Source organism: Papaver somniferum, chromosome 6 (genome assembly GCF_003573695.1).
Source record: "Papaver somniferum cultivar HN1 chromosome 6, ASM357369v1, whole genome shotgun sequence".
NCBI lineage: Eukaryota > Viridiplantae > Streptophyta > Magnoliopsida > Ranunculales > Papaveraceae > Papaver > Papaver somniferum.
This window is the reverse complement of record NC_039363.1, coordinates 44,463,551-44,490,648: the sequence shown is the minus strand read 5'-3', so window position 1 is coordinate 44,490,648 and position 27,098 is coordinate 44,463,551. Positions and strand designations below refer to the sequence as shown.

Below are 27,098 nucleotides of genomic sequence, written 5' to 3'. Positions count from 1 at the left end.
ATATAAAATAGACCTTATTCGTGCTTTAACCGCTCCCATTACGGTGAGGGAGATACGCTCTTTTCTTGGTCATGCAGGTTTTTATCGTAGATTTATCAAAGACTTTTCCAAGATAACATCACCACTTTGCAATTTATTGCAAAAAGATGTGGTTTTTAACTTTGATGAAAAGTGTATGGCGGCATTCAATCGTTTGAAAGAACTTTTGATTTCAGCCCCTATCATTAAACCACCGGATTGGAGAAATCCTTTGAGCTCATGTGTGATGCAAGTGACTATGCGGTTGGTGTGGTGCTTGGGCAACGTGTGGGGAAGATACCTCATGCTATTTATTATGCTTCTAGAACATTAAATGAGTCCCAACAAAATTATACAACCACTGAAAAAGAGTTGTTAGCCATTGTTTTTGCTTTGGAAAAGTTTCGCTCTTATCTAATTGGTACAAAAGTTGTTGTCTTTTCTGATCATGCAGCACTTAGGTACTTGCTAATGAAGAAAGAAGCAAAACCAAGGCTCATACGATGGATTTTACTATTACAAGAGTTTGATCTTGAAATCAAAGGCAATAAAGAAATTGAGAACACCATTGCGGATCACTTAAGCCGTCTTGTTGTAAACAAGGAAACTATCCCATTGCGTGAAAGTTTTCCAGATGAGAAACTATTCTCAATTGCCTTTGGAGAACCATGGTATGCTGACATTGTGAATTACTTGGTATATAAACAAATCCCAAAGAACTTGTCTCGTGCTGAGAGGGACAAACTTAAAAGGTTAAGTAACCAATACATATGGGATGATCCATATTTATGGAAACAAGGTAGTGACCAAGTATTACGAAGGTGCGTTCCCGAATTTGAATTCAATTCTATCTTGTCTTTTTGTCACTCCTATGCTTGTGGAGGAAATTTTGGGAGTAGGAGAACCGCTCAAAAGGTACTTGAAAGTGGTTTCTTTTGTCCAACCTTGTTTAAGGATGCATATACATTTTGTACAACATGTGATAGGTGCCAAAGAACAGGCAATCTAGGTGCTCGAAATCAAATGCCACAAACCTTTATTCAATTTATTGAAGTTTTTGATGTATGGGGTATTGATTTTATGGGTCCTTTTATCAACTCCCATGGGAATTATTTTATCTTACTTACTGTTGATTATGTATCGAAACGGGTGGAAGCTAAGGCTACCCCAACTAACAGTTCTAAAGTGGTTTCATATTTTGTGCAAGCTATTATTTTTGCAAGGTTTGGAATTCCAAGAGTCATAATTAGCGATAGGGGTTCTCATTTCAAAAACAGTTTCTTACAAAACTTGTTGAAGAAGTACAATGTGTCGCACAAGATTGCAACACCTTATCATCCACAAACAAATGGACAAGCCGAGGTTTCCAACTGAGAGGTGAAATCCATACTAAAGAAGACGGTGAATCCAAGAAGGAAGGATTTGAGCATGCGAATCAATGATGCTTTGTGGGCTTATAAAACTGCATACAAGACACCTATTGGGATGTCTCCCTTTAGGCTTGTGTATGGTAAACCTTGTCACTTACCCGTGGAGATTGAGCATAAGGCGTTTTGGGCTATTAAGAAATGCAATATGGATATGGATGGTGGTGGAAAGCAAAGGAAGCTACAACTCCAAGAGCTATAAGAGCTTCGCAATGACGCATTTACAAGGAGAAAACGAAGGCATCTCATGATACTATGATTTCTAGAAAATAATTTTGTGTTGGACAAAAATTGTTGTTGTTTAATTCTCGCTTGCATTTATTTTCGGGTAAATTAAGGTCACGATGGATTGGACCTTTTATTGTGACTAATGTGTTTTCTCATGGTGCAGTAGATATTCGTAGCATAGCTACAGGAAAGGAACTTAAAGTGAATGGGCACCGGTTGAAACCATATTATGATAACTTCACTTCCTAAGTTGTGGAAGGAGTTAATTTTGTGGATGCACTCCCTCTGGAGGAGGCTTAGCAAGAAAGGAGATAGTCAGGCTGACGACTTTAAACCAAGCGCTAAATGGGAGGCAACCCAAAGGATGAGTATTTCTTGTCTTATTTTTATTTTTCTTGTCTTGTTTTTAGCTTTTTCTTGTCTTGTATTTATTTTTTCTAATTTCTTGTCACATTATCATGTAGGATTTCCCACCTTGACTTACTTTGGATGACTCAATTTACATTAAGGACAATGTAAAGTTTAAGTGTGGGGGAGTGGTTAAGCATTTGCATTGTAAAATTTTCAAACTTTTCAACTTTTGTGTAAATTAGTGAATAAAAAAAAAACTCCAACTTCTAGTTAGTTTAGAGTCACGTAGTATACATGTCGCTAAGATTACATCGAGATTCTCATAAGAGTGACTGAACTTAGAGATGACAGAGAACGTGATCGGGTTTCTTACTTGTATGAGAGTTAAAGTTGGATTTAACCATGCCAGTGGAAAATGAGGTGCAGACTGAATTCGGTATTAGAGTTGTGATCCCCTATAGTGGAGACTACCCATGTTACATCATGAGATGCACCGACCTTCACTTCTTTGTACGTCTCTAAATATGTGCTTTTAGAGTGTGTGTCACCGTACGTAAACTCCGGGTAGAATGGTGAGCTACCCAACCTCCCACCAATAGAAGCACTATTTTGATCTCTTGAGTGCTATTTTATCAATCATGATGGTGACATCGAATTGCTAACTTACACACCACTTGTAATCTTGTTCGCAGTTAGCACCATCCACTTTATCTCTCTCTACACGAACAGTTCCAGAGAAACACCATCATCATCAACAAGAGGAGCATCACAAATTTGAAGGAAACTTGAAGACTTTCAAGGTTTACAAGCAACGGTACATAAATGAGCAGATTTCGGATTCAAGTAAAGCAACAATACAAGGAGCAGAATTCTTACGAGTTGAAGACTTATGTACAAGAGCGAAGATTATCAAGATGAGAGTTCAAGAAATTCATGATATCGAGACAATACACGTTGTGAAGAATCAAGTGGTAAAGTACTTACACCATGGCCTTTGTACTTGCATTTATTTTATCTTTATTCTTATTTGTTAGTTTGTATTTTATTTTCTCTTGTCTCAAAAGAAAAAAAAAAAAAAAAAAAATTGGGACAAAGTTAACACTATGCTAGGTCCTTTGAAAAAAAAGACAAGAGAAAATTTCATTAGGTTCATTATTAGTTTTAATTTTTTGTTGTGTTTTACTTTGTTTTGTATTTATTTTATTTTTCTTGTCTCAATCAAAAAAAAAATCAAAAAAACAAGAAACAAGAAAAATCCTTTGCATCATATTTTTGTTTGTTTAGTTCGTTTTTGGTTTTATATTCATTCAATAAAGCCAACGGAAGAAGAAATATCCATAATAAAGTTTCAAGCAACAAGGAATTAGAGGAAAAAAGTTATATTGTCAAGATTCTACGAAGTTCAAGAGTTGAAGACCTAAGACGAAGATGAAGACAAGGATTGAAAACCGAATACGTTTCTATGGATGATGTAAGAGTGGTGCTAACTGCACGCCGAACGGATAACGAGGTAAGTAGCTTATTCGCACCTTCGTTAAGTGGTTGATTTACTTTCTTAGAGATCGTCAGAAAAAAAGGGTTTTCAAAATGATAAAAGATGTGGATTTTCAAAACAATTCAGAGGGTCTTTGCCTTCCTACCATTCAAGGTGTCGCAAGATTCTCTCTTCATTCCTACCTGGACACATGTGTGACCCATAAAAAGCTATTTATTATTGAGAGCAACTTCATAAAACCCTTTCTTGTGAGGCAGAGTCGGGAGTTTTGATCACTCTGAACCCGGATTTCTTTCGAGAAGGGATGGTTATTTCTTTCTCAACTTTTAAGGATGAGATTATGTTCATTTATGTGTCTAACTTCTTATGACTAGTGTGCAGAATCTTTATGTCTTCTTAGCGCATTGGATGATATCATTACGGAAAACTAGTAAGTTGGAAAAGTAGGTTTTATGGGTATATCTCTGGTAAATCCTCACGAGATGGAGTTGTATGTATCCTTTAGAATAAATTTTGTTTGATATGCTCGAGGACTAGCAAAGTCTAAGTGTGGGGGAATTTGATAGGTGTTGTAAAACACCTAATTTTATATCTAGTATTTATGCTTTCTTTGCTATTATCCTTGTGAATTGCATCTCTTATGTTTAGTTTTGAGTTATTAGGTGCAATGGAGTCAATGGGAGCAAAAGAAGGAGAAAACATCCATTTGGAATGAAAAGGGAAAAAAGAATCAATTGGCGTTCAAGTGCTATTGGAAGCACAATGGAGGAAAATGAGATGTCATTCTCTTGTGCCTAGAGTCATCTGGGTACCCCTTATCTACCTCACAAGGGTGGCTATATCGACTAGCCTTATTCCCACACTTACCCTGAAATTCAGAGAAATCAATTTTCATTATTCGTTCTTCACTAACTCCACCTGAAACCGAGATGCATGGCGGCTGCTGCTGAGTTAAATCGAGAGACTCAGAAATTGAGAGAAGAGATCGATGGGGAGATTCAATTGTTGCAGGTGGTATTTAATTTCTAGAAATGGCCGAGATAAATACGAAGAAGAAAAATAAATCAAAGAAGCTAGGGTTTGTGTGGAGAATCACGTTTTTACTACGGGGAGCTTTTGGAGAGAGGGCGACTAGGGTTTGCTTTCATTTGTTTTTCGTCTTCTTCATTTTATTATTGATTATAATTATGATGAACTCAAAAGATATGAGTAGCTAAACAACTATTATTGGTTACGGGATAAAGTTGATTTCTCAACATGTTATTTGATTCATTGCATTAGTTTTGTCTCAATAATTTATTGTTTATGATTCATGGTTTATATTGTCATATGATTTGATTGTTTGTTTGGTTGAGTCCGAAATTAATCCGATTTGCATTCATTTCTAAAGCTATATTAGGGTTTTCAATACGAAAAAGTTTTTTATCCCTGATTCTAGGTAGCATAATTGTGGGTAGCGCTTGTAGTGATATATCCTACTAGTCACAAATGAATCATAACCTTGGTTAAATCGAATTAGTGCTTTTACACGTTTGATTGCCTTGATTAGTCTTATTCCATAGAACTTAGTGCTTTTAGGGAGTTAAACTTAATTGTGCTTTTACACTTTAGGTTTCTTTCTAGGAAGAATTCACATATGCATCTTTTAATGTGGTTGTGATGAAATTAGGGAATTAACGGGATATACTTGCGATCAAGGTATCCTAGGACTTTTAGTAAATAAGAGATTAAATTATCGATTCTATTCATTGATGAAAATACATATTTGTGAATGATACTATCCCGTGACCAATATCTTCTCCTTATTGATTATTCCAATTATTACTTTGCTTTGATTTACTGTTATTTGCTTTTATAAAAACAAAAATCCCCCCTGGTTACTAAGAAACTGAAATTTTATAACAACAAAAGCCTCTCTGTGGGAACGAACTCTTTCTTACCACATACTTCATTTAAATTTAGTTAAGTGAGAAAGTGAATTATTTTTGACGCATACGACAACGATCAACGTGTGAACAAAAGCTCAAAGATATGGAATCTCACTGGACTTCTTCTGAATTTTTTTGAGTAATACTCTCACGATGGATCACTTGACAGAGATCTATTTAAGGCTTTTGGAACGACTAATTTTGATTAAGGAAAAGGTTAGCGATGGTGAAAATTCTGATTTTTGTCATGCAGTCACGTCTTGTTAACAACCCAGTTAAAATCGATAAAAATATTTCTCCTGAGAATGTTGCAAGTTCCGGATGTCAGGATACTCCATTCCTTAATCGTAAGAAAAAGGTTTCAAAAAGATCAATTAATCCCGAGTATCATCATTACTATGATTATACTTCTGGTACAGTTCACAAATATCAACCGAAGATGGTGCATAAAAATCCTTCGGCCCATCTAGCCACTTGGTAACAAGTTTGGATTCACCCCATCTGTACATAACTTGAGATGGGGCAAGTAACAGTTGTTTTGTTTTGTGTCTTTGTATCTGGGTTAATTTTACTCTTAAAGTTTTTCAAAAAAACAAAAAAGAGTTCTTTTTTGACAGAATTTTTCTGCCCATCGGAGGTCAAATAATATTATGTAGTTTTCTACTATATTATTATTAATTACATTGTGTTAATTTCTCTCAGTGTGAAAACCTTTTTCTTCTGGTTTTAGTATTGGAATTTTATTTTTTTTATTGAGTCACCAAACCAGCACGGGTCCAAATCTAATAAAAGGATATTTAAGGTTTGAGTTCGCTCACCTTCTGTGTCTCCTCTTAACAGCGTCGGCGAACTAGGGTTTCTGTACCGGCGCCATTAAAAGCAATTTTTGAAGGTGTAAGCAAGCAATTTATCAAGGAGCCTTCTCAAGTAAGTTCTTAAATCCTTGTCTGGTTATTTCAATGGGAAGGTTTTGTGGTAATAAGAATCCAAGGAATTTATCTAAGGATTTTGTCTCATCTTCAAGTAAGATTATGCCTATTAACCAAGACTCTATTAGAATTGTATTTATCAATGATTCTAGTAGTAAGATCTTTGAAAAGATTTCTTATAGTGAATTTATTCTAGAAAATAAATTGGTTGAAGAAAATGGTTATAAAGAAGATTTAGTGTGTTTTGAGAAGTATAATCTTGGTAACATCTTCAAAGAAATTGCTGAAGGTTTCGATACTCTTACAAGAATCTTTTATGCTAACATCCATGATGTTAATCTTGAAGACTTGGAATTCAAGACTATGATAAATAGGAAAAATATTCTAGTCAATAGAGAATTGATTTCGAAGGTTACCAAAATTCCTTTGGGTAATTTTTACCTTCCTAGACCAAGAGGAGAAAGACCATCATATGAAATCATTTCCAATGGTCTTTGTGGCAAGAATGTTGATTGGAGAGAAGGGAAATTTCCTACTCATAATCTTAGTCTTGCTTTGATATTTTTTGGAAAACTTGGTATATCTAATCTTTGTCCCTCCACAATTGAGAACTCTCGGTGGAGTCATGATTTTGCGGAGTTGGTCTATTTCCTTGTGATGGGTGCTCAATGTCTTGATATTTTTGGATTTGTCGTTCTTAAAATGGTATCAATGACGACACCCAATAAGAATTTAGGCTTTCCATGCTTGATTGGGCGAATATGTAAGGCACTTTCTATTGATACCATTGGAAACTCTATTGGAACTCCCAAACAAATTCGTTCGTGTACCTTAAAACGTATGAAAATGAATCTCTTCAAAAGACAAAGATGTGATTATTCTGACGGTTCTTGTGATCCTACCACCTTGAATATTCTTCATCAAATTCACAATGGTGTTCATAAGATCAATTCCACGGTAAAATGTGTGCAAGAACAATTATGTGTGATTGCTACAAAGTTTCCTGAAATCAAAGAAGAAATGGAAAAAGTTCAAGTTTCTTGGATGGATTCCGATGGTGAAGATGATGATTTAATTTCTCAAATCCTTATCTTCTTATTTTATCTAGGAAACTTCTTAAGTGATTTATTCTTGTGTTTTTAAGAAGGATAACTAGGGTTTGGAATAGCAATTATTGTGATTAGACATAGCTATTGTCAACGTTTTTCATCTTGCAATGTTTTTAGATTTATTTATTTAAATTATAATATTTTTGGAAGATGATTTTGCAGTATCAATCTTTATTGGTTTTATATATTGCAAAAATAATTGTGTATGGGATATGTGATTTACGTCCGTGAACTGTGATTATTCCATATATGCTTAAAAGTTAAGTCTATTGTGTCATTATGTAAATATTGATGGAAAATAGAATGAACGTTTGGTTTATATGTCAAAGGTTAAGTCTACGGTATCATTATGCAAATTTTGATGAAAAATAGAATGAACCTTTGAATATTCCGCAGTATTGATCTTTCCATGATCCACTTTATGTGAAAGTACTGTATAGCTTCATAAGTTTTCTTATGTTGAGCATTTCGGATTAAATTAATCATCAAGGTTCCTTTGTGGTTAATTTAATTGAGTCTATACTGGATAAAAATTCATGTTCCATGTGATTTGTTAATGTCCAAAGAAATTCTTCTTTTCTTGTAAAAGTAAGGTCACTCTTGTTGTTCTCTCATGAATGGCATTTTATGGGGGAGAGTTCTTAATTGAACGTGTGCTTAATTGCCAGTGTGGAGTGCGGCTATGGAATATTCTAGGAGTTATCTTGTATCTTTATTAACTCCTTGGTGAATACACTAAGTTTCGACTATATGAAATCATCGAAATAAAGTTGATATGTTCTCTTTTAGTCATGAAGTATCTCTATGAGAATTTCATTATGATCCCATAACTTTTGTACCTTTGCCAATTTATATTGACAAAAAGGGGGAGAATTATTTTGTAGTTCACACTACATGCATATGGTTTACGGATCATCATGTAAGGGGGGGTGGTTTTTATTGTGAGATGAAGTATTGACTAAGGGGGAGTGATATATATCACCATAGTATTATTGTCAAAGTTATGGTACAATTGAACTTTGATGTTGTGTAATAATACTATGAAACTGTATAACAATATGAAAACAATCTTGTTGATTATATTGTTATATCTAAGAATCTTCAACAACAATGATGTTGGGCCGAACACATTCAGAGTCACTGGAATACTTGGAGCGGCAAAGAATTCAAGTAATGTTGAAGAACCATGGAAATCAAGCACGATGGATGAGAAGCTACAAAGTCTTATTTATTTTGTAATTCATATGTATTGATAGTTTTGTCACTAAAATTGACAAAGTGGGAGATTGTTAGAGCATTGCTCGGTCGAACTCGCAAGCGCTGTTATCCCAAGCTTGTTTGTCAAGTTTAGTTGATCAAAACTATAGTCCTGATTTCTAGTCTAGTTATAGGAGTTTCGGACTAGGATAGATTGTATAGTTGAGCTTTAAACTTCACGGCGCATACAACTGAAGATGGAGATCTACTGAAGAACTCGGAGGAACTTCATCAACAAAAGATATGTGGAGACTAAAACTTATCTATCCTCAGAAGTATATTTTATTCTTACTTATCTCCTATTGAGACAAAAGTCGTATACGATATAGTCTTTCGTATCATATACATTTGATGTTTCGAGCTGAGTATAACTCGCTTATCTATTTCTCGAAATACGTGTTGGTGGCTTTCTGTCTTAGCTATATTCATAATTATTCTTGACTTTATGTCAAAAGATGATCATGTGGAAATTGCCTTGAAACATCTTACATGATTTGTGTGAGACTGTCATTTGATATCGACTTGGAAAGTTTCGTATTGATCATTCGATCACTTGAAAGTTTCTTATTAGCTAATGGTGTGTGTGAGACATCCATTATCATCTTCTAAGAATGTTTCAATGATTGAAATGGGAGTTAAGAGCTAAAACCATGTCTGGATACATTACGATTTATGTACTAAGTGTGCGAACTGTTTTGATATAATTCAGGACCGGAAACTAAGTTTGCATACCCGTTGGCAAATTGTTTCAACTGTTAAGTCGGGGTACTTAAGTCTGCATACCCGTTCTCAAACTGATTTAACTATTGAAGTCCGAGAACTAAATTTGCGTACCCTTTTGCGAACTTATTCACCTGAGTTTGGTCCGTAACTAAAGTTTGCGTACCTGTTTGCAAACTTAAGTAGTCCAAGTTCTAAAATCGGCAAAGTATGATTTCATACTCAAGAATAATTACATTTATATAATAAGGAATGCAATCTTTTCAAACCGTGGCTTAAATATTCATGAATTGATTCTTTCGAATCATTATGATTTTGCTTCGATTGGATCATATATACTTCTATATGATTGTTAACAATTGAACAACTCTATGAAGAACACAATTAGATTCTTTGTTTATCATTCATGATTGATTGATCATCATAGTTATGAATGTGGATTAGACAAAAGTGTTCATGTGGCTAACTTTGGTTAACTACTATTAAACCAACCTTATGTACATGTTTAGGTACGGTTACCCATATCTAAATGAAGTATATTTCATTTGTGTGTGACAAGCTAAGTCCATCTAATGGTGGAGAGATATTGCTTTGATTTCAAGCAAAACTTAGTTTGTATCTTAAATCAGGATTTCATCTAATGGTGAATAATGAATGCTTTGTTTCTAAGCTAACTAAGCAAACCCTGATTTGAAATCTATATAAAGGAGAACTCTAGCAACTGGGAAATCTAATCTCCACGTCTCATGTGTGATACTAGTTACGTACTAGAGTCGGTTCTCCATTAACCTGGGTTTTTCCTGAAACCATTTAGGTTAACGACTTAAAGACTTTTTTTGGATTCTGAAGCTAGATCCAACTATTTTCTTTGTAGTTGCATATTCTGATCTTACTTGTTCTATCGTATTGAGTATTATCTTCTCTAAGATTGACTCGAGATTTATCTCCGATGGGTAAGATAAAATAAGTAATCACAAAGCTCTTTGTCTCATTCTTTGTGATTCCACAATAGCTTGTTCTACTACCATATAGTTAAGTTATTGTGAGGTGATTGATATTCCTAGGTTGTTCTTCGGGAATATAAGACTGCATTATCAATTGGTTCATGTGCACCTTGATTTATCATAAGACTGAACAAAACTTCACAGGTATTTCTGTGAGAGACAGATTTATCTATCAGAATAAATATTTCTGTGGGAGACAGATTTGTTTCTAAGTCTTCGACTTTGGGTCGTAGCAACTCTTAGTTGTGGGTGAGATCGGCTAAGGGAATCAAGCGCGTCGAGTACTGCTGGGATTCAGAGGTGTAAGGAACGCGACTGTACCTTGATCAGTGTGAGATTGGTTAGGGCTTAACTACATTCCAGTCTGAAGTTAATCTTATAGTAGGATAGTGTTTGTAACGGCTTAATACAGTGTGGTGTTCAATTTGGACTAGGTCCCGGGGTTATTCTGCGTTTGCAGTTTCCTTGTTAACAAAATTTCTGGCGTCTGTGTTATTTCTTTTCCGCATTACATTTCTTTATATAATTGAAATATCACAGGTTGTGCGTAGTTCAATCAATTGGTAAATCCAACCTTTGTTTGTTGATTGAAATTGATTGACACTTGAACATTGGTCTTTGGTACCGTTCAAATTGTTTCTCATAATAATCAGGCTCGCGGATTATATTTGTTTGATTTGCTGATTACATTGATAAATTGAGATATTACTCTTGGATATTTTTCCGTGATTGGTTCTGACCTTCTAGTTGATTCTCTTGAAATTGTATTGGAGTTGTTCATATAGATTTTCGAACGAAATATTGGGTGTGATTTTTAGACCCCCGTTGTTTCATTTACATCCTAAGAGTTGCTTCTACCTCAATGAAAACTTTTCATACCAATCTGCCTATAACAGATAAGTCTATTTGATTTTCCTTTTGATTTTGCAATCTTGGTTTGGAAATTTATTTGCAGTGAACAAGGTCAAGAAAATCTCTCGAATTCGGAGCACTTACAATCGGTTAGCTGAAAAACCTGGATTACTGACCACCTCTCATGAACAATCCAAACAAATCAAATAAGCGTTTAGATATCTATCTTGAGGAATCACAAAGTTTGAGACGAAAAGAACTTTGTGAATTTTATTTATCTCGTTCCTGATCTGAGATTATTAAAACCTCACGGATTGATAAGGAAAAGATCCGTATACATGAACTATCAGGTAAAATATAATCTGACCAGGGTTCACGAATCCCTAGGGGAAGTCTTCAAAGTCGAAACTTAATGATGTTTCACAGAGGAAACCGAGGTTATATAGGACGACTATAGTTTAGCAAATGAGACGCAAAAGTTCCATGGATTAACAAATCATGTTACAAGAGTCTCTCTATTTAAAGATTTTCAAGGCTCCGGGTAGCTTTTAGTTGAAGTTATGGTTGCTTGGAATGCAAGCAAACACTTTTTCAGTTTAGTTGAAATTCTTATCAGGAATTCATGTAAATATGTGAGATGTACGCTTTGAAATTATACAGAATAGTATGCACTATGATCCAGGGTTCTGGAACCAGGCACAATAATGGTTCATGTTTGCAAGTGCTTATTGAACGTACATACATAAGTGGCGTTCGATAACACTCAAGAGTTAAATCATGATCCACAATCTCAAGATACTTTGTGAAAAAAGTTGTCTTAGAAGTGTTTATGGGAGTTGTTGCTAAGCTGGTATTTGAAAATGTGTTAAACTCTTATTACTTAATGTTCAAGTGTTTTCTTTGATACTCAAGGTCGGATCCCGAAACCGAATATATATTTTAAATATATGTTTTATATTCGGATTTCATACGCTATTCATATCCCAGTGGATAGGCATATCTCTTGTTGTTATATTACTAAAGTATATGTTATATGTTGTTAATGTTAGTTATAATCCAAGAGAGATTTCAGTACATGAGTTGGATTATAATTGGAATCTTAACAAAATCAAAATAAGCATTTATTGAATATCTTCAGTACTTTCATATTTGGTAATTCGTTGTTTTTAGATTTACCTTGGTCATTATAAATAGTGAAGCTTATGATTCTTACAAGTTTATCCCCTGGACATCCTGAACTAACAGTTTGGGTGAGAAGCCCACTTCAGTATTCTTGTAATACTCGTTTGGGAGGAGAGTATCATTATAATAGTGAAGCTTATAGTTCTTACAAACTTATGCCTTGGACGTCCTGAACTAACCGTTTGGGTGAGAGTCCCACTTTAGCATTCTTGTAATACTCTTTCGAGATGAGAGTATTTTAATTATGTGAAATACCTTATGTGCGCTTTGTTTAAAGACTTCTATCAGATCAACGAAGCACTAGTAGTACTGTAGGTGGAAAATTATATTCGTATTGTTATTTTTGTTTTGGATTATTGATTTGATTAACTATCGGTAAAGATGAACCTTGATAGATCTAGTTTGTCTATTTTGTGATCCTTCTCTTCTGATATAAGGTAACTCGAACTAGTTCAAGGTTCGACGGTTTCAGACCTGCTTTATTGCATCAAAATATGAAAACATAACTTTTGATCATCCAATATTAACAGACTGTATCTTTTGTGTGATCGATCATTAGTGGAATCAAGTTGTTTGTGTAGGTACTTTGAAGACTAGAAGATTATTTTGGTATTCTGATCTTTGTGATAACTTTGTGCACACTTGATTGACTGAGATCTGACAAGATGTTTATCTCGTATAGATCGATAATATATCTTTGTCTTTCATTATGAGATCTACTTTGATAGTTTATGAACTAAGATTGATCATCTCGGTAATCTTGATCTTAGTTGATTTAACCGAACAATGAAGTTTATATTGATTAAACGGAAGAACCTTTGTACTCAACTATATCTCTGATTAATTTGTTGATCTTGGAGATGGATAAAGAGTTTACTTAAACAGATTAGTTTGTTACTGTTCCGGATTACGATCCAAAGGAGTTGAGTTGTTGAAGTCTTCACAGTAGGTGAAGCGACTCAAGATAGTGGACTATATCTTAAGTTCCACGTACGCATACCAAATTGGTTTTAGGCGCAGGTATACTGAAGAAATGAATAATTTGGAGTTAGTTTACTTGGTCTCAACTATACGAAGTTGTAGTAGTCTTTGAATAGCGCTTAATTCGGAGAGTATTCAAAACTGGACTAGTTAAAATCTTGTGTGTCGTGTGACTTACTTAATTTCCGTGTTATATTGCTTTATATTTATAGTTAAAGTAAATACACTTGTACGTTAATCAAAAAATTGGTTTGATCTCATAGATTAGTTCGGATTCGAACTTACGATATATACCAAGTGTACGTCTTCTTTAAGTAATCTCCTTGGTAGCTTGTATTTGTATTAGATTACATAAGGTGTGTCTTGCATAGGTTGATGTCTAAAAGATCTTGGTGTACTTGGTACCTTGTCATTTCACAACTATCATGCTTTAATCCTAGTCTGTGACTTGAATTTATTAGATTATAAATCAAGGTATAGTTTTGTACTTCTAATATTGGCAACAGACTTTAGATAGAAAAACTTGCGAGTTCGACTGAGCGATGCTCTAACAGATAACATACCATCTTTTTATGTAAGTATCGCAACTTAACATCTTCACCAATGAGAGATTTATAGGTATATTTATATTTTACGATTCCATATTTGCTCTCCCCATATTTAGTGTTAAAGCACAAGTTCAAATTGAACTCTCCCTATTTGATGTCATTCTCAAGAGAATAACATGAGCGATGTTTCTCTAAAACATAAGAAGGATTTCTTGGACATTAACAAATTTACTTGTAAATTTGTATCTAAATATTTTCTCTCTTCTCGTCAGTTACAAACAAAGAAGTTAAAACAATAGTGTTAGATTTTAGAGGAATCAAGATTCATTACTTTTGTGAGAAAAATAATCCTTAAAAAAAATTGCTTTACATAGCCGGTTACGAACAAAAAAGTATAAGATTTTTGTTATGACTCACATAACATTTTTATTCTTTTCTAGCCATGTACGGACGTATAAATTAAAGTCTTAATATTATTCTTTGCCAGAGAAAAAACATTGACAAAGAACCATCTTATGGAATCCCTATAGTACATTTGGAAAGTGTAATCATCGGGAAGATCATTATTGCAATAAGTGTCAAGAAATTTACTCCTCCTTAAGCAAATCATGAACAAAAAGAGTTAAGAGCGTAACTTTGCGAGACAATATAAGATTATGTTTTAATCACCAAAAAATATGATAGCAAAGAACAATCTCACAAAATACAGGCAGACTGATCAATATAGATCAGGTTGTGTAATCATCATCAAAATTTAACTAAATAGAATCTAACAATTGACAAGTGTTAAATATATATGAAGTAGTAATGTAATAGAAAATATTAATAGTCTGCTTCAAATACTAGTTTTCCTCTTTAAAGTAATAAGAATAAATTCTTACAAGGAGTTGACTAGGAATACAAGTTCTTAAAAAACTCATAGACGGTCAAAGATATCAAAACATTGGGCTCGTGTTTGTTGGTTTTGAGGCCTGCAATTATAATTTCATGTTGTTTGACAAATGCTTCTTGAACCTCGAGAGTTTTCTGCATAACATCTCTCCGAGATTGTACTTTCATCTTAGTCTTATTGAATTCTTTAAGAAGGGTTGCAAATCTTTGATGGTTGGAACAATTACTGAAAAAAGGGGTTACCAAGTACACCGCCAAATTTTAATTCGGAAACCTGTATGGACAAACTTGTCAAAATCAAAGATCTGTTACCTGATATGAAGACAAGTTTAATTTAGTCGATCTCAAAAACCAACATCAAAGTGATAACCTAGTGTGTACCCAAACTGTTACCGAACCAAAGTTCCACATGAACAAGTAGTGTAATCCTTATTTCAAGATATGAATCTTCAAGAATAAAATTTGTAGGTTCAATGCTTAAAAACTTTCTAGGTCTATATTTTGGAATCACAAAGTCCGAGAAAAAGAGTACTTTGTGATTTTTATATATCAAGTATCTGATCCAAAGTTTCAAAAACTTAGATGATCAATAAGAACAGATGCAAATTAAAAGAACTATCATGTAAAAGATAGTCCCACTGGGCTTCACGAATCCTTTAGTGAAGTCTTTCAAAGTAATAACCTAATATAGTTTTACCAGAGGAACCTTAGGTTTTTAGAGGATGAATCTAGCCGCAACTATGATACAAGAAGTGTCAGGATTAAGTTTCTAGTGTAAAGGAAGTCCTCTGATATTGATGGACAATGCTAAACAAAATAGGATCGTGAACAATCTGAAATTTCTTATATTCGATGGAGATGATCCAGAAGGATGTATTTTAAAACTGAACAATATTTTTCTTTTCATGGCGTAGGTGACGCTCAAAAGGTACCCTTAGTTGCAGCACATCTTGATGATGATGATGATGCAAACTCATGATATGGATCAAAGACTCTTTAGAAGAATTAGCTTGGAGACAGTTCTCCTGTGCATTTCGTTCTCATTTTTGTAATTGAAAACATATGGATGCATGCGGTACCTTATCCAAGCTATCACAAAAAGGAAATGTTCGCGACTTTATTACTAAGTTTGAAAACTATTGAATTTTGTTCATGGTTCGGCCGAGGAACATCAAAATAATATATTTTTTTCCGACTTCGTGAATATATAAGAAGATGTTCGAATGTGGCGACGCATAAGCTTATCAGAAGCTGCAGAGTGTCCCAAAATTACATCAACACCCACCATAACAACTACATCTACTATAACTCATATTCGTCGAATTTCTAGGTTTGAGCAAAAAGAAAGGCGCGAGAACGATTTATGTTTTAGTTGTGCGGAAGTTTAGAAGACATGTCATGAGTGCCTAGGAACATGTTACTTACTTTTAAAGGGGATGATGCCATCATATTGAATTATTAGGACAATCCAACTCGAGAACAAGCTGCATTTCAAGGGGCAGGGGATGTTGGGACACCAACTTCAATTATGATTTATAGTTATTTTAGATAGATTTGTTTTAGAGAATTCGAGAGTTTTTTGCGTGAGAGTTTCTCAAACTCAAAAGTCTCGTTATTTTAGTAATAGTTTACTTGTTTTCCAAAATATTTTCTCTCTATATGTATATATTAATTTGTTCTAGGGTTTGAATTCAATTAATATAATCAGCAATTTTAAGGTTTCTTAACTCGTGGCTAATCCTCAATTCAAAGTATTTTTATCGTTTCGGCTTTTAACATAATTCTGTGTTTACCTAGTTAGCTGCTTCATTAGAAAATAAATAAGGATTACACTCTCGACTACAATCCAAATAGAAAACCTATACCTATAACAAAAAAAATCGAACAAAAAATCATCTTTGTTATCAGAGCGAAAAGAAAAGAACAATATGCGGTTGCTGCTCATGATGGAATAGAAAGTTAGGGTTGTGAAATGAGAAAAAAAAAACCTTTCACTCGTTTTATACACGTTCAAATGGGTGGCCAAGATGCATAAATCATATTTGAGTCATCACATCATCTTAAAAAACATATAAACATGATGTAAGAATATAAAATGAGAGGGGCGTGGTTATGGGAGGGGCGTGGTTAGGCTCACCAGCCAACGGGGAGAGGATAAGCTACACCAGTGTTTGTGTTATTTTGGACTGAGGGATGGATTGAGTTTTTAGTTTGTCGATTACAGATGAGAGTTCATGAATTTGATTGATCTTTCAGTACTTCTTCCATCATCTTTCATTCAAGAGAAGTTGCTTTGGGCTTAAATTAACACGTGGTATATATTCTCTCCATCTATCTCATACCATAACACAAAAATGATGGCCAGTCTTATTATCATACTCAATGACAGCTTGCATCCAGCATCCACCCCTTGGCTTGTCCATCAGCGGCAGGGTAGTATTCAGTAATCCAGCTACTGCATTCACACTGGAAAAATATTTCAGGGAACTCCTTTATTTAATTAAATAAAGGCCATTATAACATGTACAGTTAATTGGGTAAATTTATTGGAGTGGTAGATCCGATATTTAGAAGATACTGTAAAATGCAAGAGTACTGGACTTTCTATTTATAATGACAGTATAACATGGCATAGAGTGTGCCAGCAACTAGTCATTAGTTAGTATGAAATCTACACCTAGATACACACAGTCTAACGAAGAACATTGAAATTTGGAAGAAAGAACAACAAATCAATCACTTACTGTGTCAAGCCACTTGGTCATTTCAAACTTAGCGTTGTTTGATAGAGCCAAAGAGATCTTCAAATGAGCGTTTTGGAGCTTCAGGACGGGAAACTATCTCCACTACCTTGTAAGAAGATTCAGGGTGGCCTAATGCCTCAACAGCTACTTCTGCAACCAGATCTCTAGATATAGAACCTGTAGACAGATTATCCTGCACGGAGGTAGGACAAATATTTGAGGTTTTAGCATATGAGAGGAAAAGCAAACACAGTACTAGGATAGATAAGGATACACGAGTATTGTTCTTACCTCAGGTTCCATGACCAAATTTCCACTTGGAGGGTCATTTTTCAATCCACCAGGCCTTATAATTGTGTAGTTTATACCCGATTTCCTGATATAATTCTCCGCTTGTAGTTTGGCTATCAACGTTAGTCCAAATACGTTTAGGAATAGGTAAGCTGGATTAAAGATTTGTCCCATTGCAGCACCATTGACTAGAATGGAACTGATAAGAATAAATCTATTCACATTATTTTTCTTGCATGCATCTACAAGGTTTACTGTGCCAAAATTATCAACCTGCAAATAAGGAAGCACAATTGAACGCATATGATGGAAGTGTTCGCGATGACAAGATCAATCGTGAAACTAGCAAAAACTATAAGGTGTCGCCAGAAGATGAAGTGCAGATATCAAAATGGTTAGAGATCACTGGATCAATGTTCAATTAGAAGCATCCGGCAACCAATATACAAAATAGCAGATTGCTTCATCTAAATGCATCTTAATTTGGAGAGATAAACAACTGATATATGGACTAAGGCTCAAGGAAACTAATAAAACATAGGCCAAACATTAATAATGCTAATGGTGCTCGAAGTAAATTATGGTGATCTAAGTCTTCTTCGATCCAGCTTACGTGTAATTCTTTTGTCTTTCTACCGGTTATCAAACTGTAACCTACTAACCTGTGATTTCATATTTGTTATCCTAAGTTGTGATATGTTTTAAAATGTAGAATTCTTCAGGATAAATTGTTCACACAATCGACCACTAAACAGACCAAGGAACGGGCAAAAATAGATTAATAATTGCGTATCAGTATCATGATACTGACTTTTCTATTTGGGTTTCGGCATAAGACTACTGCTGCAAATTAAGTTAATAGATTCCTTCATGTATCTAATAAATTCATCTATATGTATAAAACTTAAAGTAAAGCTCATTAGATTAATGACCTTCCAAGGAGTAAATAAATCCAACGAAGGACGAAATCCGGTAGCACAAATAACAGCTTCAGCATCATTACCAATAGCTTCAGCTAACTTAGATGAACCCTCAGTTACATCAGCCTTCACCTATAAACAAAAATAAAAACAAAATTGATTAAACCAAATTCACAATCAGCCTTCACCTATTACATCAGCCTCAGTTCAGCTAAGACTACTTAGCTGAACCCTCATTTAAATAAAAATAAAAATGAGTAACCAAATACAGAATCAATGAAAATTGGAGAATTAGGAGAGACAATTACAATTTGGAGAAATGGGTTATCTGAAAAAGTAGTCTTAGCTTTGTCAACATCACGAACACCAGCCTTAACTGCAAAACCCTTGTCTAAAAGTTGTTCAACGATTCTTTTACCAGTACTTCCAGTAGCCCCAGCCACAAATATTTTCCTTTTATTGTCATTTACATTTGAACCCTCAGATTCTGTGTTTTCCATCTGAATAAACAGAAGCACAACTAAATAAACAAAATAAAGAAACTGAAATCTGAATGTAATGATGACATTGTGGATCTCTTACCTTTGTTGTTGTAGCTCTAATAGTTGTGGTAGCGGAAGAGAAAGGTTTGGAGTGGTGAACAGATGCTGATGAAGATGAAGAAGTAAAAGGGGCTTTGATGTTTCTTGTGAGAGAATGAGTTTGGAGGAATACCATTGCTCGACTCACTCGCTGTACAATAATACAATACAAATCCTTCTCAGACCTCATAAGAAGCTGCTATTCTACCACGTGGCAACACCACATTTTTTTACGTTTTACAAACAGAGCCATCGGATGCAAGATGAGTTTTTTTTTTCTAATTTATGGAAGATGATAACAGCGGTGGAAAAAATACACTAGTCTACTGCAGCAAAACATAATCGACGAACCCTTCGATCATATTACTGGTCCGAGTTGCCCACCAGTAAGCGTTCTTGACTCATTGTAAATGGAACTCCAGTTATCTTGGATTTATGCTACTATTGGCTTATCAACAGCCACCGACTCAAGGCTTTTGGAAAGTCTCCACCACAACTGCTTTGTGCCATAGAGATGGAGGCTTTTACAAAGACTTTGGAGAGAATTAGTGGTCAAATTCTGGCGGTACTAAAACAAAAATCTGATTCGTTACGTTTTGGTACTTCGTTGTTGAAGCTACCAAAATAATACTTCATAAATAAAAAATCAGATGCTTAGAAGTAGAAATTTGGCTGTAGAATTTAGGTTAAAAACTTATCAGTGAATCTTGAAACAAAGAAACTCTTGGCACAAGGAACATTTTACGGATAAAACTTTTAAGTTTACAAATCAACTAAAACCAACATCTCTAAATTTTAGTGAAAGCAAAGAGGAGATTACACAATCTTGAGTTCTATCAGTGCTGCTCCAAAGTTAAGTCTGGAAAAAGTCAGTGGCCTTTTTAATTCAGAGTCTATAAGACTGCCTCCGCAGCACCATATAATGGGCAGTCACAAGTGCTTCTTCGAGATTTCATGTCCTCCCTGAAGGCACATTGAAGTAAATCAGCTATAAAAAATAAAAAAGAATCCACCAGAGCACAAGAGTGATGCCTCACCAAAAGAAAGATTTTCAGTCATCATGTCAATGAGGAAACTCAGTGTAAGAAAAGCAGTAAGACGGGATGAGTAAAAAAAAAAGTAATATTTGTACTCCACACTACCTATTAATATAGGAGACGCTCCCTAAGTTGCTTCACATCATATGCACCATATCATCGTTTATCATCAATCTGTTATCTTCTTGCAATCTCTGCAAGTATACCAAAATAAAGCACTGTCATTATTGTTTCATTTTATTTTATATTATTTAGACGGCTATGTCTGGGGAATATCGTTTTTACACCACTAACAGAAATATGTATATCATTTACATGGTGAAGGAACATATCAGTCTTCGACACTACATACCTCCAATAGTGTAACTATTTCCAGCCTGGTGTATTGAACAGCTGCACCAGCATTTACAACAGTCTCAATATCTGCAATAGATATGAGATCCAAGTGGTTTGCCCGCATATGCTGCCCAAAAACAGAGCCAAATGCTTCTATTCTGCAGTCAACAAAATAATGAAGTTACAGAAAGAACTCAAATAGAGAAGTGAGCAGAAGAGAGCTTTGCTTTGATGCTAATGGCTTAAAAGCAAGAATCTCCAGACCTTTCAGGAGAAAGAGTGTGAGTTGCTTGGGGAGCAGTAGGAGGTTCATCGACTTCCATTGGGTCTGCTGTTTCACTAAACAAATAAAAGCAAGAAATTGATTTCATCAGATATATTTCATCAAGGCAACATTTTTATTGAAAATCCATAATCAAAACACAAGGATTGTTAGGGATTTTTGAGGTGATATTAATTTACACATGAAGTCTATAAACATGTAAAACTTAGCATAGACAAGACAATTTTAGCATTTTTTCTTAAAAGGAGCTTTGGCACTTCCAATGCCTCCATCAGTACTTCCTAAATCTATGTAAGTCAATATCACGGTATACTGAATCTGTCACGGAGAATTACTAAGAAAGGGTTCTTAATCTGCTGCTAACAACATCAATCAATCTTTCATGCACAAGTTTATAACAGAATAAAATATAATTATAAATCCATGTAGTACTCACCCTCCACTAGCCCTATTATTGGTGTCAGCAGCGCGATCAGCTTTCTGCTTCTTCGCCAACTCCTTTTCTCTGACAAGTTCACGCTCCTCCATCTCAGCCAACTCCTTATGATAGATGGCGAAGTTCAGAACTTTCAGAGCAGAATCAACATCATCCTTCGTAACCTGCCACAAGTTATATAATAGAAAACATTACACCTAGAAAGTTGGCTGACCGCAGGAGTTAAGGTGCTGTTTCCCATGGCAAGATAGAGGGTATGATATTGCCAGAACCTTCCACTTATTAGGTTATGCTTTAGAAGTAAAATCCAATTTAAAAAATTAAGGACCATCAGGATTTGCTAGGGTGAGGGAGTCAAAAGTAAGTACCTCAGTCCTTAACTTCAACTTGGCATGAGCTGTCGACAGACGTATTATAGTTTCTAGAGTACGAGCAGTGATTGGAAGTGTTCCTCCTCCAGACTACGCAAAAACAAAAAAAAAAAATATATATATATATATATATATCAGAAGAGGCTAAGCAGAGCGAAAAAAGGATCAAAAAGAGAAAGACATCCAGATACTTTCAATACCCACCATTGCATTTGAACCCGCATTTCTAAGTTCCGCATATGCTGTCGCAATTTGTTCAGACGCCTATCAAGACAAGCAGTCAATTATATCTAGGACCACCATATAAGAATCATGACTCTGTAATACTGGATACTTACAGATGGGAAACGCAATACATGAAACTGAATGTCACAAATAATATGGAAGAAAGACAGAAGGTGAAGAATATTAAGATACCTCATCTGTCAACTTCGGCTCAATCTTACTCTTGGCATAATGAATATACTTCTTAAGAAACTGGATGGTGAGAGTGTCACACTTGTGTTTCCCTTTCCCATGAAGGGTACGATTATACTTGACATAGAAGGATGAACCAGTGTCAGTGTCGTCTTCTATTCCAGATCTTAACCTCCCATCACCTATGAAAGTTTCAATGGGTTAAATTAAGCAATGAAACAGTTTCCAACAATTCAATCCCTTGATATGTTAAATCTGTCACATACCTCCATCATTAGGTGAACGATAACGGTGCATGCGGAGGACATGTTCTGAGATCTGACGATCAATATCAGGGTCCATTTGGTCCAGCACGATAAATAGCAGGTCAAAACGAGAAAGCAAGGAGTCCGGCAGTCCAATATTTTTTGTTGGAGTAATTGAACGATCATACTGTACAATCATTTAGTAAATTGGATCAGATAGCAGCAGTTCTAGTTGTCTTCCTAACAACATCTTGGTTTATAAACACCAAGATATTGTGATAGAGTAACACAGTAAGAAACAGAAAATGAGTTAGCAGATGAATATGCAACATACCGTCCCATATATAGGATTTGCAGCTGCCACTACACTGCAACGAGCATTCAGGGATGCATGAATACCAGCTTTGGCGATGGTTACAGTCTGCTGCTCCATAACTTCATGAATGGCAACACGGTCCTGATCATTCATTTTGTCAAACTCATCAATACAAACAACACCTTTATCCGCAAGTACCGTTGCACCAGCCTCTAGCCTTCTTTCTCCTGTTCACACATACCAATTAGTTTGTCTCAGAGCAGCCGCCAGTAATGAGATGCTACCCAGAAGTATGGCTTACCAGTTTCTTGATCAGACGTAACAGCTGCTGTTAACCCAACACCAGAAGAACCCCTGCCTGTTGTTGAGATGGCCAACGGTGCAATATTTAAAATTGCTCTAAGAAGTTGAGACTTAGCAACAGAAGGGTCGCCCACCATCATCATGTTTATGTCACTATTCAAGGACAAAGAAGAAAACAGAATAGTAAGATTTTTGAAAGCAATACTCCAACAGCAAAAGTACTCATATACATAAGGATGGATTATCAATCACCCTCTTAAATGGGTTCCATTAGGTAAGTTCTTTTCCACTCCACCAAGCATCAACAGTATCACCGCCTTCTTTATCCATGTATGGCCATAAATAGATGGTGCAAGTGAACTGCCAAGCAATTCAAACGCATCATCTTTTGCAGCAATGTTTTTTATATTTTTAAGGTCTTCAACAGTATAGGTTGGTTTATTTGCTTCTTTGTTGAGTAGAGAAACATTGTTAGCTATGAGGACAGTCCTGCACACACACCAAATCAAGGAATCAGGATCTCATAACACCAACTGACCGTACATTTCTACAAAGAAGATAAACACCATGGAATAGTAAAGTCAACATGTTTGACCTAAAAACTCCATTCACACCCCCTTTGTTTCTCCCTGGAAGAGCTTTATATATGCCAACAATAGCTACACGATCTCCAGGTTTGCATGCATCTACCAGATCATCCTCTACTATAATGTCCACAGTTCGTGGTATCTGACCAGGGGCGGCTTCCTCAGGAACTTCTTGCATGGACAACATTTGGTGATCTTTGTATTTGCATAATCCATACTCGGTCACCAGTAAGTTGCCATTCTCATCCTAAAATTTAGTTGATTACTTAAATACTCTTTTTATACGGAAATTAAAAAACATCACAGCAGAAAAGAAAGAAAAAAATTACCCGTGTGGGATACACAGATCCAGTCGGTAAGCCTGTACTAGATGTAATGTCTCGATATTCACGTGTTGTGAACTGAGTAGTGGTCGGACAGAAATGTACACTTTTAACAACCTTTGGTCTGACAAGAGAGCCTAGAATGAAAAAACAAAAAAGAGAAGTAAATTTGTTAGGAAAATCAATCACCATAATATATTACATTAAGCAGGGCTAGCTTAATGTAATATAGGAAATTCAATCACCACAGTTGTTCTCCATGATTCTATGATGGGTATGACTATATTCAAATTCACAATGAACATTAATACTTCACAATCATCAATTACACCTTTAACAGAACTTTTATTCCACACTCTGGATAGCAGAATAATAGGAACCTGAATTTTCATTTTGCTTTTTCAACAAAGAAAAAGATAAATGAGAATTTCTTAAACAATAACAGCAGGCAATGTCATTTTCTTTTTGCATCCAGTGACATCCTCATAATTCTTTTGTGCCAAACATGCCTATCAATACTGGAGTGTCATTTTATTCTAATTTGGAGTGTCATATACATAAATATCCATACCCAAATTCGTTCTAGATGGCAAAAACCAAATTATCAAATTGCTGTAGATAGCAAACCAAATTACCAGAACCTCAAAAACCATCAAGCACGTAAATATATACAGTTATAACCAAGATAAAGAGAGAGGGAGCGAGGGAGAGACTTACATTTGGTAACGATGCCTTTAACGCGAACCATGGAACCAATAAACGAAGAAAGTAGACCTCTAGGTGTAACTTCTCTAGAATCACCAATAGCTCCTTCAAATCCAGCAAGAATACTTTCCCCTTCTTTTAAATATTTAGGATCTATGTTTCTAGTAACTTCTGTAAGTGCTTCAGAGAATGGCTGTATGTAATCTCCAGGGTTCCTTAAAAGTCTAAAAAAAAAAATAAAAAAAAAAACAGAAATGAGAAATGAGAAAATCGGATAAATAGAAGAAAAAAAAAATAGGGTAAATTAAACAAACCTTCGAGTTAGGTCAGAGTTAAAGTCATGGAGATCAGAGATATCTATGAGGAGACGATAACGCTTCCCATCCATCATTTGTCTGATAGCTTGCATATATATGCCTTTCCCAATCTATTACGAAAAACATCTAGGCAATCAGAATTTCAAAATTAAAAAAAAAAAAGTAATTTTAATAGATCGAAGAAAGTTTTGGTTACATCTTGATCCAAGAAATCCATAAATGTTCTCTTGTGAGCTGCCATGGCGTCTTCTCCGATATCCATCTTGCCGTCGCTGTTTTGGGTTTCTGGCGGAGAGGTAGAGAGAATAATTAGACTTCAGTTGCTTTGTTTCTCCTCTATTTCACATTTCTTTAGGGCATTTTGGCGGGAATAGAATTAGTTTTGGCGGGAAACAAATAGGGCCGAGGATAAATATGACCTATTTTGAAGTGGGTCCCTAAAGGATTTTTAATTTTTATTTTGAAGCATGCGCTTTATTAAGTTAAACTGAGATTACATGTGGGTATGTTATACCCACATAGTCTCCTATTACAATAGAATTTATAGGTGGGAGAGTTACACTGTCCCACACTGGTGTTGTGAGCTTCTTATGGAGCAATCATCTGTCATTCGATTTGTCAGATCGTCCGCTGCTTGATTCTTTCTCTGTAGATGTGTCTAATGGAACGTCGGCGTCCGACGAGAGAAATCTCATTAAGTTCTCTGAGTCTGTTTCAAATTGAGATTTTGGCTATCCTCGTTTTGTTGCCATTCTAGAAGCGATGAGCATGGCCCAAGTTTCTGTTGCAAGTGCATTGGTGATGCCTAGTGGTTGCGTTATTGCTAAGATTGTGTCGGCCCCCTCGTTTCGGCATATAATACATGTTCCCGCTATTCCAGGATATCCCTTTGCTACTCTATCCATGTTAATTTTGATCTATCTGAGTGGGGTTTGAGTCATCCCACGAAGATGGTTGTTGTTGCTAGTGTTGTTTGCGCTGATTTGGATATGGTTGCATCCCATGTAGAACTGGCGGTAGGTGATTTTGAGTCCAAATATATTCCTACTGGAGTTTGATGGTCATCGGATTCGGTAATTATAGGCGATAGACTGCGTCGTTCCTGGCTACCCATAAGGACCAAAAAAAAAGCAGCAAGTTGTGGTGACTGGGGCAGGAGCTTTCTTTTCGAGTATGGAGACTGTCGTCTCACAAAGTCATGTTATCATCATAATCTTAGGCTGTGAATGTTTTTTTTATTTCAAAACATATATATGATAATAATTTTGACATTAGTGTTTGGTATCTAAAGTGCTTTTTATCTAAGGCACGTGCGAAATTCCACAACTTTTAAAAATTGGGTAGGAGGAGCTTTTAAAAGTTAGAGAAGTATAAGCTTTGACCCCACCTAATTTTAATGTTTAACTTACCTTTTTTATCCCAATTTTATTTTATCAACTACAAAAATTACCCTTAAATTTATATATACAATCAATTTTTATTTCATATATTTTTTTTTTAAAGATTATCATTTTCCCACTTTATTGAATTTTTTGTTTTAATTTATCAATACTAAAAATAAGAACAAGTATTAAAAAATTTAGTTTGATTTTTTGTCAAAATAAAAAGTGTCTAAGTAAAATAAATTTTTTTCACAATCATTATACTAGTAATAAATTAGTAACTATCAAATTCTGAATATTAAATATTATGTTATTACTAAAATTATTATTTAATCCCGATTAGGATTCATATAACGCTTTGGTTGGCAACCTAGCAACAAGTTGGGCACCAAGACCCTTTTGAATAGCAATACCTAATCTATAAAAAGGAAATTTACCAACTGTTAGAGCATTGCTCGGTCGAACTCGCATGCGTTACTATCTCAAGCATGTTTGTCGAGTTTAGTTGTCAAAACTATATGTCTTGATTTATAGACTACTTATAGCTAAGTCTCGGTTTAGGACAGTTTAGTATAGTTGAGCTC

General features: G+C 35.1%; 2 protein-coding genes across 3 annotated transcripts; both read right to left on the bottom strand.

The window, feature by feature from the left end:
• Nucleotides 1-16,879: 16,879 nt before the first annotated feature.
• Nucleotides 16,880-19,626, bottom strand: LOC113287433 (uncharacterized protein At2g34460, chloroplastic-like). 2 transcript variants are annotated; one of them, XM_026536196.1, is made up of 6 exons: nt 19,458-19,626; nt 19,184-19,375; nt 18,888-19,007; nt 17,956-18,228; nt 17,665-17,857; nt 16,880-17,375 (listed from the first exon to the last, which is right to left on the bottom strand). In XM_026536196.1, exons 1-5 carry the CDS (start codon nt 19,590-19,592, stop codon nt 17,693-17,695), a joined length of 885 nt encoding a protein of 294 aa, XP_026391981.1. In that variant the 5' UTR covers nt 19,593-19,626; the 3' UTR covers nt 16,880-17,375; nt 17,665-17,692. The 2 variants fall into 2 exon arrangements, with proteins under 2 accessions (XP_026391981.1, XP_026391980.1); XM_026536195.1 differs by having other exon boundaries at nt 16,894-17,386; nt 19,458-19,625.
• A 484-nt stretch (nt 19,627-20,110) lies between these two features.
• LOC113287432 (DNA replication licensing factor MCM3 homolog 2-like) lies at nt 20,111-25,481 on the bottom strand. Its single transcript, XM_026536194.1, has 17 exons — nt 25,329-25,481; nt 25,130-25,242; nt 24,828-25,039; nt 24,117-24,247; nt 23,796-24,034; nt 23,453-23,689; nt 23,199-23,353; nt 22,916-23,124; nt 22,603-22,768; nt 22,337-22,518; nt 22,124-22,183; nt 21,917-22,009; nt 21,549-21,712; nt 21,094-21,168; nt 20,846-20,987; nt 20,599-20,687; nt 20,111-20,419 (listed from the first exon to the last, which is right to left on the bottom strand). Exons 1-16 carry the CDS (start codon nt 25,392-25,394, stop codon nt 20,631-20,633), a joined length of 2,301 nt encoding a protein of 766 aa, XP_026391979.1. The 5' UTR covers nt 25,395-25,481; the 3' UTR covers nt 20,111-20,419; nt 20,599-20,630.
• Between the last annotated feature and the right edge of the window lie 1,617 nt (nt 25,482-27,098).

Excerpts from the sequence above, each read along its gene's own strand:
- LOC113287433 (XM_026536196.1), bottom strand. The coding sequence starts at position 19,592 with ATGGTATTCCTCCAAACTCATTCTCTCACAAGAAACATCAAAGCCCCT. Across the intron at positions 19,376-19,457 it reads TTAGAGCTACAACAACAAAG|ATGGAAAACACAGAATCTGA; the intron begins GTAAGAGATCCA and ends CTGTTTATTCAG. Across the intron at positions 17,858-17,955 it reads ATTTGGTCATGGAACCTGAG|GATAATCTGTCTACAGGTTC; the intron begins GTAAGAACAATA and ends ACCTCCGTGCAG.
- LOC113287432 (XM_026536194.1), bottom strand. The coding sequence starts at position 25,394 with ATGGATATCGGAGAAGACGCCATGGCAGCTCACAAGAGAACATTTATG. Across the intron at positions 23,690-23,795 it reads GGTGTGAATGGAGTTTTTAG|GACTGTCCTCATAGCTAACA; the intron begins GTCAAACATGTT and ends GTGTGTGTGCAG. Across the intron at positions 21,713-21,916 it reads AGTTGAAGTTAAGGACTGAG|GTTACGAAGGATGATGTTGA; the intron begins GTACTTACTTTT and ends AACTTGTGGCAG.